Source organism: Haliotis rufescens, unplaced genomic scaffold, assembly GCF_023055435.1.
Source record: "Haliotis rufescens isolate VD_foot unplaced genomic scaffold, xgHalRufe1.0.p SCAF_16, whole genome shotgun sequence".
NCBI classification, from domain to species: domain Eukaryota; kingdom Metazoa; phylum Mollusca; class Gastropoda; order Lepetellida; family Haliotidae; genus Haliotis; species Haliotis rufescens.
The window spans coordinates 29,171,765-29,185,871 of record NW_025963846.1 but is presented as its reverse complement, the minus strand read 5'-3'; the positions used below and the strand labels follow the sequence as shown (position 1 = coordinate 29,185,871).

Here is a 14,107-nt window from a genome sequence, read left to right as displayed (position 1 = left end):
GCAGACACACACACACACACACACACACACACACACACACACACACACACACACACACACACACACACAGACACACACACAGACACACACACACAGACACACACACACACACACACACACACACACACACACACAGTGCAATAATCATGGGCGCGACGTTAAACCCAATTTCACCTCACCTCACATCACATGTCATGATACTGAATAGAATCAGACTGAGGAAAATGTTGACGCAATAAACTGATAGACTTGTCAGTGCATAGGAAAATGCACAATTCATTAGACGAGGTAGAAAACGTGTTGGCTATAATCAAGTGTGTTGAATTCCCTCATACCGCCCGGAAGTAAATCAACCAGGACATTCAGTATTTATTCTATGCAATATATCCTGACTCAGGTCAGGTACAAAGTTTCCTAGCACATTATATTTGGCAGTGATCGGCTTGTTATCGACAAGGAAGGAAATTACGTACAACGCCCAAATGCCTAACTGTAGACGAATACATCACGTTCATATTGCCTAACTTTCCACGCGGCGAGGGTAACTTTAACCCCAATGGTCTAACTGTAGATTGTATATTCCAATGAACAAATCTGACACACCGCTGCTTGATGTGTGAAGAGAAAATGCTTTTGGCGTGGTAGTTGACTGCATAGCATTGACGCAAACGGTATTTAATGGTGTTTCCTGAAAATTGTACCTGAATCGTTTGATCATATTTATCCTTTAGTATGTTCTTGCATTTGTGATATGACATTTGAAGGAACAAAATGTTTCAGGTATTATGTTTTATTCAGTTTTACATGTACATTATTTTCAGTACAGTATTGCAATCAAAACCCTCTGACTCACCCCACCATGTAATAAAAGGTATAAAAGGTATCTTTTACGTCAATTTTTTTTTGTCTCTCCTTGTTCATTTGAATACAGCAATTTACCAGAGGTTAAAACATCTTTCCTTCTTTATATAATGATCCTAGTCACATTTGTATAAGGTTCACATCAGCAAGAGCAAAAATAGCCCTAATTAACATAACAATATGTTCGCTTGAAATTCAGGGAGTTCCATTTGAGGTCAACTGATAAATAATTTATTGATCTATGAGGAAACTTAATTTCTATGAAGAACAGTCTGAATTGAAGGTGTTGGCCCGGAGCTCCAAATTTGATATTTAGGAGGAAAACTCCTCTTGCGCTGAAGAAAAGCGAGTGACTGTTGATAATGTTCAGTTTTAACTGATTTACATTACTTTTCAAGCTTCTTGTGTATGTTGAACGTGGGTAAGTTGACGCGAGAGTGAACGACTGCTATGAAAATGTAACAAATGGAGTAAACATGATATTTTGTTGATACACGGAGATGTCTGCTAATATTGGTTAATATTATCACATTCTGTTATGTACTGGTATTAGTATAGACACATAAGAAACATAAACATGGAATGAACTATAGGTTCCTCGTCGTACTGTTGGTGGTACGTGGGCTGGTCAAATGTTCTGATCCTAACAAACAAAACGATTAATTGTGAAAATGTTTTTATTTCATTTTTCAACATAATCTCCCTGCTTTTTAATACACTTCTTATTCGATAGTGAAGCTTTTAAATCTTGTCAGGAAGACGTTTTCTGAAGTAAACCAGAAAAACCTCGACGCTTTTCTTTGATAGAATCTCTCAGGCGATGATACAAATTAGTATGTAGTAGTTACCGGTAATCTTCTTTGGGTTTTCTATGTAATCAACAAGGATCACACCCTTTGCATCCGAGAATACAGTGGCCATAACTTCCTTCACTGATCTTGAAGACTTGAATTTCATAGCGGTAGACCCATGTTTCATCACCCGTTACTAATCTCTTTTGAATTTGACGAAATCCTCCTCAATTAGCTCTAATTTTCGCTGGCAATGTCAGTTCTATTTTCCTTAAGATCAGAATTTAGAAACCTTGGCACCCAACGAGCAGATATCTTTTTCATCTGTAAATGTTCATGAATAATAGTTTCAATGGATCCATGGCTTAGACCTGTGTCTTCCTCGAGTTCAGCAATGGTAATACGTCTATCTGACTATACGTTTTTCTATCTCCTTGATTGACTCTTCATTGATAGAAGTTGAAGGAACCCCAGACCTTGGGCCATCGTCAAGGCTTGTCATCATCTCCCAACCTTATACATTGCTGCCCAACGGTTCACAGTAGAATAGCTAGGGCACTTATCCCCATACACCTGTGACATGCGGTCATGAATTTCCATCTTCCCGAGGCAAGGGAGTTAACTGACCATAATAGTCCAGTTTCCACCCTTGCCGAACTAGGCTGGAATTCCTGGGCTCGACCGTAGCGCCACCAGTGGTTATTACGAGTTATGTTGGATCTATGGACCAATCAGATTCCAGCTCTCGTGTCTCTTGCATTTGTTTCAAACAAAATGGTGGCGCCCAGTCAAAACGATCTGATTTATAATCAAGATCTATATTGTGATAAAACGTGTCTTACATAGCGAAGTGCATCAAATCACATGAGCACCTTGATTAAAAACATGAAAAGACTTGAAAAATATCTGTTGACAACGAGTTGGCGGTGCACATGTTTTGCAAATCATGCAATCGACAGAAATCTGCACAACATTTTACAAACCGGATTTCGATTTCGGTGCGGGATATTGATTGGACTATGCATAGACTTGTTAGCCCAGCCAAAATGTAACTCCATAATACCAGCCTAGTTCGGCAAGGGTGGAAACTGGACTTTTATAGTCAGTTAACACACTTGCCTCGGGAAGATGTGAATTTCTTGGGGAGTACTTTTCTCTAAAGTCAAAAACTTGATGACTGCTCGGTACCCGTTCTTTTCCATTTCGGTGTCCGTTTGGACTCCATCGCGTTCAACTGGCTGTCACTAACAAATACACGCCCTCAACAGACCAAATACACTTGCAATGAACTACTCAAACAATGTACTACATTGACTTGTTCACTTTGTCATGGCCCATAGATGAAAGTTAGTCAGGCTTAGAGCTTTTTGACCAGCCCTCGTATCAAGCAATGTTTTCATTGCTGATGCCCAATTCTTATCAACCAGCATAAGAATTCGTATGTTTATTTGCTTGATTCTATATCATGGTTGTATGTATGTCAATGTATTTAGTTAGTCGTATTGTACATTATTAAAGAATAAAAGAGGTCCACAGCAAATCAAATTCAAAATCCATGTCCATCTGTAATAATTATTGCTCATCAATTAGACAATGTTTGCAAACAATTCATTTTTTATTCACTCATATCGGTTGTCCACTGTACATCATTCACAACCCTTATTGAGGGCGTGAGGGCATGTCCTTTGTCACGACCGAAACGTATATTACATGCAGTATACCGTTTATCAAGTGCAATATCTAGTATACCGGGGGCACGGGTGGCCCAGTCGTCCAAGGCGCCGCGATTCGCTGTGCAGAGTTGAGTCCCTTGGGCATGCCAGAAAACTATGATTGTGGGTTCGAATCCCGGTTCGCCCCGATTATGTTTCTAGGTTTGTCAGCACCATACCCGTGCTCTTGGATTTCACCAAAGTGGTAAACGTCAGAGACCTGCATCACTTCGGGCTTTCCTCCCACATAAAGCTGACATGCCGTGATATAACTGGAATACTGTTGAAAGCGGCGTTAAACCCAACTCACTCACCCACTCCAGTATACCACATGTACTATAAGAGTGTGTCGCATGCAGTGTGCGCCGGGCGATATATCGCTGAACAGAAACAGATGAAGGGAGATGCATGTAAACGAGCGCAAGTTGGGCAGTTTGGAACTGGGAGTTGAGCACCCGCGCCGGTGAAGAGCTCACAATAAAACATTGTTGACCCGCAGACGGACTTGTGTTATCAAGACGTATCCGGAGCAATATTCCAGCAGATACAGCATGATAATACGTCCCCGGAGCAATATTGCAGCAGATACAGCATGATAACACGTATCCGGAGCCATATTCCAGCAGCTACAGCATGATAACACGTACCGGGAGCGATATTCCAGCAGCTACAGCATGATAACACGTACCCGGAGCAATCTCCCAGCAGCTACAACATGATAACACGTACCCGGGGCGATATTCCAGCAGCTACAGCATGATAACACGTACCCGGAGCAATATTGCAGCAGCTACAGCATGATAACACGTACCCGGGGCGATATTCCAGCAGCTACAGCATGATAACACGTACCCGGAGCAATCTCCCAGCAGCTACAACATGATAACACGTACCCGGAGCGATATTCCAGCAGCTACAGCATGATAACACGTACCCGGAGCGATATTCCAGCAGCTACAGCATGATAACACGTTTCCGGAGCGATATTCCAGCAGCTAAAGCATGATAACACGTTTCCGAAGCGATATTCCAGCAGCTACAGCATGATAACACGTACCCGGAGCGATATTGCAGCAGCTACAGCATGATAACACGTACCCGGAGCGATATTCCAGCAGCTACAGCATGATAACACGTACCCGGAGCAACATTCCAGCAGCTACAGCATGATAACACGTACCCGGGGCGATATTCTAGCAGCTACAGCATGATAACACGTACCCGGAGCAATATTGCAGCAGCTACAGCATGATAACACGTACCCGGGGCGATATTCCAGCAGCTACAACATGATAACACGTACCCGGAGCAATATTGCAGCAGCTACAGCATGATAACACGTACCCGGAGCGATATTCCAGCAGCTACAGCATGATAACACGTACCCGGAGCAACATTCCAGCAGCTACAGCATGATAACACGTTTCCGGAGCGATATTCCAGCAGCTACAGCATGACAACACGTTTCCGGAGCGATATTCCAGCAGCTACAGCATGATAACACGTACCCGGAGCGATATTCCAGCAGCTACAGCATGAAAACACGTACCCGGAGCAACATTCCAGCAGCTACAGCATGATAACACGTACCCGGAGCGATATTCCAGCAGCTACAGCATGATAACACGTACCCGGAGCGATATTCCAGCAGCTACAGCATGATAACACGTTTCCGGAGCGATATTCCAGCAGCTACAGCATGATAACTCGTTTCCGAAGCGATATTCCAGCAGCTACAGCATGATAACACGTACCCGGAGCCATATTCCAGCAGCTACAGCATGATAATACGTACCCGGAGCAATATTCCAGCAGTTACAGCATGATAACACGTACCCGGAGCAATATTGCAGCAGCCACAGCATAATAACACGTACCCGGAGCGATATTCCAGCAGCTACAGCATGATAACACGTACCCGGAGCGATATTCCAGCAGCTACAGCATGATAACACGTACCCGGAGCGATATTCCAGCAGCTACAGCATGATAACACGTACCCGGAGCAACATTCCAGCAGCTACAGCATGATAACACGTACCCGGAGCGATATTCCAGCAGCTACAGCATGATAACACGTACCCGGAGCGATATTCCAGCAGCTACAGCATGATAACACGTTTCCGAAGCGATATTGCAGCAGCTACAGGATGATAACACGTTTCCGGAGCGATATTCCAGCAGCTACAGCATGATAACACGTACCCGGAGCGACATTCAAGCAGCTACAGCATGATAACACGTACCCGGAGCAACATTCCAGCAGCTACAGCATGATAACACGTACCCGGGGCGATATTCCAGCAGCTACAGCATGATAACACGTACCCGGAGCAATATTGCAGCAGCTACAGCATGATAACACGTACCCGGGGCGATATTCCAGCAGCTACAGCATGATAACACGTACCCGGAGCAATATTCCAGCAGCTACAGCATGATAACACGTACCCGGAGCGATATTCCAGCAGCTACAGCATGATAACACGTACCCGGAGCAACATTCCAGCAGCTACAGCATGATCACACGTAGCCGGAGCGATATTCCAGCAGCTACAGCATGATAACACGTTTCCGGAGCGATATTCCAGCAGCTACAGCATGACAACACGTTTCCGGAGCGATATTCCAGCAGCTACAGCATGATAACACGTACCCGGAGCGATATTCCAGCAGCTACAGCATGATAACACGTACCCGGAGCAACATTCCAGCAGCTACAGCATGATAACACGTACCCGGAGCGATATTCCAGCAGCTACAGCATGATAACACGTACCCGGAGCGATATTCCAGCAGCTACAGCATGATAACACGTTTCCGGAGTGATATTCCAGCAGCTACAGCATGATAAGACGTTTCCGGAGCGATATTCCAGCAGCTACAGCATGATAACACGTACCCGGAGCCATATTCCAGCAGCTACAGCATGATAACACGTACCCGGAGCAATATTCCAGCAGCTACAGCATGATAACACGTACCCGGAGCAATATTGCAGCAGCCACAGCATAATAACACGTACCCGGAGCGATATTCCAGCAGCTACAGCATGATAACACGTACCCGGAGCCATATTCCAGCAGCTACAGCATGATAACACGTACCCGGAGCGATATTCCAGCAGGTACTGCATTTGTGGTCCGAGCATGCCCTTTCTATGTAGATTTTAAACAGCGTCGTAAGACTCTTGGCCAAAAGTTGTTTGATCAGGGTTACAACATAGAAGGCCTTAATAGGGAAGTTTTATGGTTTACATGTGAACGTTTGATTTGCCCTTGCGTGTGTTTGTGACGGGTTGCCACCGATAGGACAGGATACGCTCGCCTTATCGAGTGAGTGAGTGAGTGAGTGAGTGAGTGAGTGACGAGCGAAAGCTTTAATCACTGGGCTACCCGACCGCCCCACCTTATCGAGTTTTCCTGGTAGCATCATATACTGTCATACATACCCTGATACAAATAAGGGGACACGGGTGGCCCAGTCGTCTAAGGCACCGCGATTCGCTGTGCAGAGTTGCGTCCCTTGGGCACACCAGAAACCTATGATTGTGGGTTTGTTTCTGGCTTTACTCCCTCATTAAGCTGACACGCCGTGATATAACTGGAATACTATTAAAAGCCTCGTTAAATCCAACTCACTGATACAAATATATTCAATACAGCCCATGTAAGTCTATAATGTTTGGCAAGTCTAGATTACTGCAGTATCAGGTATCTAGAAATGACGTCTTTAAATGAAGTTCATTTTTATTAAGATAATTTAACAACTATTGTTTTCTGTGGGATACGTTCATTTCAGAAACTAGATGTTAGTCTAGTAGCATCGCTATAGTGATTAACAACACGTGCTGGATTACGATATAGTCGGAATAGAACAATGGACTCCGATTTTAGCAGAGATTCCTTGTGATTATGGAAATGTTTTTTGTCGTGACGTTCTGTATTAACTCATTCAATTGTTGTGACTATCGCACCTACTTCTGTGTATTTCGGTTAACTTAGCCCATGGTTGGTGTCCTGAATCAGTTGCTATGACTGTCGACCGCCTCCGTGGTCTAGTGGTAGAGCGTCCGCCCGGAGAGCGGAAGGTCCGGGGCTCGATCCCCGGCCGCGTCATACCAAAAGACGTTAAAAGATGGTACTTGTTGTTACCCTGTCTGTCGCTCGGCATTAAGGGGCTAAAACAAGTACTGGTCGGCTCGGAGTCAGTATACTGTGTCTGAGTGGGGTATTCATGTTAAACTGGTATGGTATCTCAGTGGGCTAGCCCTATATATCGGCATCAGTCCGGACTAGTACAAGCAGCCACACACACAAACACACGTACATGCACGTCGCTATATAAGTGCAATAATCTTGGACGCGACGTTAAACCCAATTTCACCTCACCTGCTATGACTGTCATGACTATTTTGAGATTTTACGTGCGCTTTCTGTCATTATGCCTATGTTCACACGTTGTTACTGTGGCCAGTCCCCTCCTTAATATAGCCTGTTGAAAACGCGGGTTGGTGGTGATTCAGGCCCGAAATATACAGATGTGTGCCGACTCAAGGCCGAGCTATAAGACTGAATGAAATCTGTAGGTAAAGAACTAAACTGTGAAATCAGTAAATGACCGATCAAGATCAATGAGCAATTAACAATTACATTCAACAGAGTTTTAGGTTTCCACTTAACAAAAGACAATATAATGGGTCTAATAAAAACATACTAACCGATAATTACTGATAGGGTACGACAGAATGTTCCGAATTGGAAGCTGCCAAGAATTCGTTGTTTTCAACTTGGTTTAACCGCCTCCGTTGTCTAGTGGTACAGCGTCCGCCCGGAGAGCGGAAGGTTCGGGTTTCAATCCCCGGCTGCGTGATACCGAAAGACGTTAAAAGATGGTACTTGTTGTTACCCTGTCTGGTGCTCGGCATTAAGGGGCTAAAACAAGGACTGGTCGGCTCGGAGTCAGTATACTGTGTCTGAGTTGGGTATTCATATTAAACTGTGGCATGGTATCTCAATGGGCTAGCACTATAAATCGGCATCAGTCCGGACTAGTACAAGCAGCAGACGCACGCACGCACGCAGTGATTGATGTCATGAGCATCGATCCACGCAATTGGGACACGATGACATGAATTAACCAAATCAGCGAGCCTGACCACATGACCCGCTGAGTACATATCTGCACCAAATGGCATTTTAGTGATAAGGTGAAAACGTACTGTAATATCGATTTTTTTGTGTGAGCTCTTTAGGCTATGGCCTTGGGCTATAATGGAGATAATATTAACATTGTGTTACTAAATATATCAAGTGATTCATTCGTGGCCAACTCGTGTTATTCCGGGACAAGCTACGGAGAGAGGCGAGTAGTGACGAACGATGTTAGTCCTGACGGGCTTAGGTAACAACAGGGGTTATCTGAACCACGACCTGACTGGCTGACTCACAGTCAGGTGTTCAGTCTAAATATAACTACGCGCCATTGAATCTAACTGTACTTCGTCGCATTTCCTTGAGATTATTCAGAGGAGTCATATTCCAGGCATACGAAAAATGAAGGAAACAGAGCTGGTTCAAGGTCGGTTCTCAACATTGAGGAACTTTAACATAGGTAACAAAATTGTGCTTGTGAAAGCATTTTCGTGTCCACAGCCGATTGCAGACGCCGAAAAGAATATACTCCGACAATGCGCAGAATCTGAAGGGGCCAAAAACATTGTCAAGATTTATGACGCTTTTCCTGCAAAAGGCGTCACAATGATCTTGGAATATTGCGAGGAAGGCAACCTGAACCAATATGTGAGTAAACGTTTATTCATGAAGAAACCTCCGAATGCAGCCGACTGTCGTTCTTTAATGACCGACATTGCCAGTGGTTTGCAGTTTCTTCACAACATTGATATCATACACGCCAACCTACTGCCAGAAAACATCCTTGTGACGTCATACAGTAAACCTGTTTATAAAATAGGAGGATTTGGATCGGCAGCTCGTCGCAAGGCCAGGAGAAATAACAGGAGAGTTGAGGAACATGGTGGGTTAGATGCGACTGAAGACTCTTGTTTTTTGCCCCCTGAAGGGGCTCTGGACAAGAAAAGTGATATTTTCTCCCTTGGAGCTGTCACCTATGCTTTATGGAGTCCGCAATTTGTCAACGACAAACTAGTTGCCTACTATGGTGGACGTCATCTGGCCAAGATGGCAGGGCAAATAGACCTCCGTCACATCACTGACCAGAGACTGCGAGACATCATCAATGAAGCCTTAAAAGGAGATATATTTGGACGCCCAACAGCAGAACAAGTTTGTTCAATGCTGAATACAGGTTACACGTGGTGGAATATTCTGATTTTTGGCGGCGTTGTAGCTGGTGTCTGCATATATTTCAGAAATAACACTGAAACAATGGGATATAATTTAAAAAAGAATTAAAGAGATCATTATCCCAATATATTTCTATGGATCAATATGAAGTGAAACTGTGGATATGTAGAGAGCCAGCTGTGGAGTCCACAATCCAACCAACCACCAACATTGTGAATGGGAGATCAGTTGACCACACTGTCTATCAATGGTGCCACGGAAACCACAATTCGGCCACTTTGTAGCTTTGTGAAAAGGATTCTGTCACATATTATAACTGTGATGTGTGGTTTAAATGAAGTTCATTTTTATTAAGATAATTTAACAACTATTGTTTTCTGTGGGATACGTTCATTTCAGAAACTAGATGTTAGTCTAGTAGCATCGCTATAGTGATTAACAACACGTGCTGGATTACGATATAGTCGGAATAGAACAATGGACTCCGATTTTAGCAGAGATTCCTTGTGATTATGGAAATGTTTTTTGTCGTGACGTTCTGTATTAACTCATTCAATTGTTGTGACTATCGCACCTACTTCTGTGTATTTCGGTTAACTTAGCCCATGGTTGGTGTCCTGAATCAGTTGCTATGACTGTCGACCGCCTCCGTGGTCTAGTGGTAGAGCGTCCGCCCGGAGAGCGGAAGGTCCGGGGCTCGATCCCCGGCCGCGTCATACCAAAAGACGTTAAAAGATGGTACTTGTTGTTACCCTGTCTGTCGCTCGGCATTAAGGGGCTAAAACAAGTACTGGTCGGCTCGGAGTCAGTATACTGTGTCTGAGTGGGGTATTCATGTTAAACTGGTATGGTATCTCAGTGGGCTAGCCCTATATATCGGCATCAGTCCGGACTAGTACAAGCAGCCACACACACAAACACACGTACATGCACGTCGCTATATAAGTGCAATAATCTTGGACGCGACGTTAAACCCAATTTCACCTCACCTGCTATGACTGTCATGACTATTTTGAGATTTTACGTGCGCTTTCTGTCATTATGCCTATGTTCACACGTTGTTACTGTGGCCAGTCCCCTCCTTAATATAGCCTGTTGAAAACGCGGGTTGGTGGTGATTCAGGCCCGAAATATACAGATGTGTGCCGACTCAAGGCCGAGCTATAAGACTGAATGAAATCTGTAGGTAAAGAACTAAACTGTGAAATCAGTAAATGACCGATCAAGATCAATGAGCAATTAACAATTACATTCAACAGAGTTTTAGGTTTCCACTTAACAAAAGACAATATAATGGGTCTAATAAAAACATACTAACCGATAATTACTGATAGGGTACGACAGAATGTTCCGAATTGGAAGCTGCCAAGAATTCGTTGTTTTCAACTTGGTTTAACCGCCTCCGTTGTCTAGTGGTACAGCGTCCGCCCGGAGAGCGGAAGGTTCGGGTTTCAATCCCCGGCTGCGTGATACCGAAAGACGTTAAAAGATGGTACTTGTTGTTACCCTGTCTGGTGCTCGGCATTAAGGGGCTAAAACAAGGACTGGTCGGCTCGGAGTCAGTATACTGTGTCTGAGTTGGGTATTCATATTAAACTGTGGCATGGTATCTCAATGGGCTAGCACTATAAATCGGCATCAGTCCGGACTAGTACAAGCAGCAGACGCACGCACGCACGCAGTGATTGATGTCATGAGCATCGATCCACGCAATTGGGACACGATGACATGAATTAACCAAATCAGCGAGCCTGACCACATGACCCGCTGAGTACATATCTGCACCAAATGGCATTTTAGTGATAAGGTGAAAACGTACTGTAATATCGATTTTTTTGTGTGAGCTCTTTAGGCTATGGCCTTGGGCTATAATGGAGATAATATTAACATTGTGTTACTAAATATATCAAGTGATTCATTCGTGGCCAACTCGTGTTATTCCGGGACAAGCTACGGAGAGAGGCGAGTAGTGACGAACGATGTTAGTCCTGACGGGCTTAGGTAACAACAGGGGTTATCTGAACCACGACCTGACTGGCTGACTCACAGTCAGGTGTTCAGTCTAAATATAACTACGCGCCATTGAATCTAACTGTACTTCGTCGCATTTCCTTGAGATTATTCAGAGGAGTCATATTCCAGGCATACGAAAAATGAAGGAAACAGAGCTGGTTCAAGGTCGGTTCTCAACATTGAGGAACTTTAACATAGGTAACAAAATTGTGCTTGTGAAAGCATTTTCGTGTCCACAGCCGATTGCAGACGCCGAAAAGAATATACTCCGACAATGCGCAGAATCTGAAGGGGCCAAAAACATTGTCAAGATTTATGACGCTTTTCCTGCAAAAGGCGTCACAATGATCTTGGAATATTGCGAGGAAGGCAACCTGAACCAATATGTGAGTAAACGTTTATTCATGAAGAAACCTCCGAATGCAGCCGACTGTCGTTCTTTAATGACTGACATTGCCAGTGGTTTGCAGTTTCTTCACAACATTGATATCATACACGCCAACCTACTGCCAGAAAACATCCTTGTGACGTCATACAGTAAACCTGTTTATAAAATAGGAGGATTTGGATCGGCAGCTCGTCGCAAGGCCAGGAGAAATAACAGGAGAGTTGAGGAACATGGTGGGTTAGATGCGACTGAAGACTCTTGTTTTTTGCCCCCTGAAGGGGCTCTGGACAAGAAAAGTGATATTTTCTCCCTTGGAGCTGTCACCTATGCTTTATGGAGTCCGCAATTTGTCAACGACAAACTAGTTGCCTACTATGGTGGACGTCATCTGGCCAAGATGGCAGGGCAAATAGACCTCCGTCACATCACTGACCAGAGACTGCGAGACATCATCAATGAAGCCTTAAAAGGAGATATATTTGGACGCCCAACAGCAGAACAAGTTTGTTCAATGCTGAATACAGGTTACACGTGGTGGAATATTCTGATTTTTGGCGGCGTTGTAGCTGGTGTCTGCATATATTTCAGAAATAACACTGAAACAATGGGATATAATTTAAAAAAGAATTAAAGAGATCATTATCCCAATATATTTCTATGGATCAATATGAAGTGAAACTGTGGATATGTAGAGAGCCAGCTGTGGAGTCCACAATCCAACCAACCACCAACATTGTGAATGGGAGATCAGTTGACCACACTGTCTATCAATGGTGCCACGGAAACCACAATTCGGCCACTTTGTAGCTTTGTGAAAAGGATTCTGTCACATATTATAACTGTGATGTGTGGTTTACGGCAAATCGATGTGAAGACCAACAACAAGTGCCCTTGGACTCCACCTTCCACAGCCACAAGCAACGGATGAACAACGACCCCTATATGCAAGTCCCGTGTCCGTGCGAAAACCAAAATAAGCAAAGGACCAAAAATAAAGCCAAGGACTCCATCAAAGGCCAAGACCATGACCAACTCCTCGTATCATAAGATTGTCAACACTCGTCGCTCATAAGTGTTAAGTATTCAAATAACAATCCTGCATTGCAAACATTCTGTAATATTGACCTTTACTGTGACATGACCTTATACACAGGTGATTCTGGCCCTTCTCGATTTGGATCCCACGCTAAGTAATTGACTGTACAGTAAATCCTCATCAAATTACGAGGTAATCAGTATTTTTCTATCAATGGCCTTGATAAACTGTTTACATGGTGCTGCTGAATACCACATGTCGTAGTTCATTCCGGGACAAGCTACGGAAAGAGGCGAGTAGTGACGAAGGATGGTCGTCCTGATTGCCTTGGGTAACAATAAGGGTTATCTGAATCACGACCTGACCTACTGACTCTCGGTCAGGTGTTCAGTCTAAATATAACTTCACGTCACCGAATCTAACTTCTACGTCGCATTTCCTTGAGACTGTTCAGATCTAGAGGAGTTGTATTCCACGAATACGAATAATGGCGGGAACAGAACTTGTTCCTGGTCGGTTCTCAAGAGTGCGCAAGGAAAAGAAAGGTAACAAGATGGTTGTTGAGAAAGTACTTGTCTGCTCACAACGTCAAGCAGCCGCCGAAAAGGACATACTCCGACAATGTGCAGAATCTGAAGGGGCCAAGAACATTGTCAAGATGATTGGGGAAGGTTTTACTGAAGATTGCTTCACACTGACCTTTGAATATTGCGAGGAAGGCAGCCTGGACCAGTATGTGAGTAAACGTTTAACCATGAAGAGTCCTCTAGACGAGGCCGACTGTCGTTCTGTCGTAACCGACATTGGCAGTGGATTGGAGTTTCTTCGTAAAATTGGTATCATACACGGAAATATACAGCCGGAAAACATCCTTGTGACATGGGACTTTGGAACGCTTTATAAGATAGGAGGATTTGGGTCTGCTGCTCGTCGCCTGACGCGGGAACATGCCGGGGAAGAAGGGACAGGAGACACTTGTT

General features: G+C 44.2%; 1 protein-coding gene across 1 annotated transcript; it reads left to right on the top strand.

Moving 5' to 3' along the window:
- The first annotated feature begins 8,919 nt into the window (after window positions 1–8,919).
- LOC125380887 lies at window positions 8,920–13,289 on the top strand. The gene is made up of 3 exons (XM_048396646.1): window positions 8,920–9,669; window positions 11,943–12,593; window positions 13,245–13,289. The coding sequence occupies exons 1-3, from the start codon at window positions 8,920–8,922 to the stop codon at window positions 13,287–13,289; spliced, it is 1,446 nt and encodes a 481-aa protein (XP_048252603.1).
- Window positions 13,290–14,107: the final 818 nt, after the last annotated feature.

Excerpts from the sequence above, each read along its gene's own strand:
- LOC125380887 (XM_048396646.1), top strand. The coding sequence starts at position 8,920 with ATGAAGGAAACAGAGCTGGTTCAAGGTCGGTTCTCAACATTGAGGAAC. Across the intron at positions 9,670-11,942 it reads GACGCCCAACAGCAGAACAA|CCGATTGCAGACGCCGAAAA; the intron begins GTTTGTTCAATG and ends TCGTGTCCACAG. Across the intron at positions 12,594-13,244 it reads GACGCCCAACAGCAGAACAA|GTGATTCTGGCCCTTCTCGA; the intron begins GTTTGTTCAATG and ends CCTTATACACAG.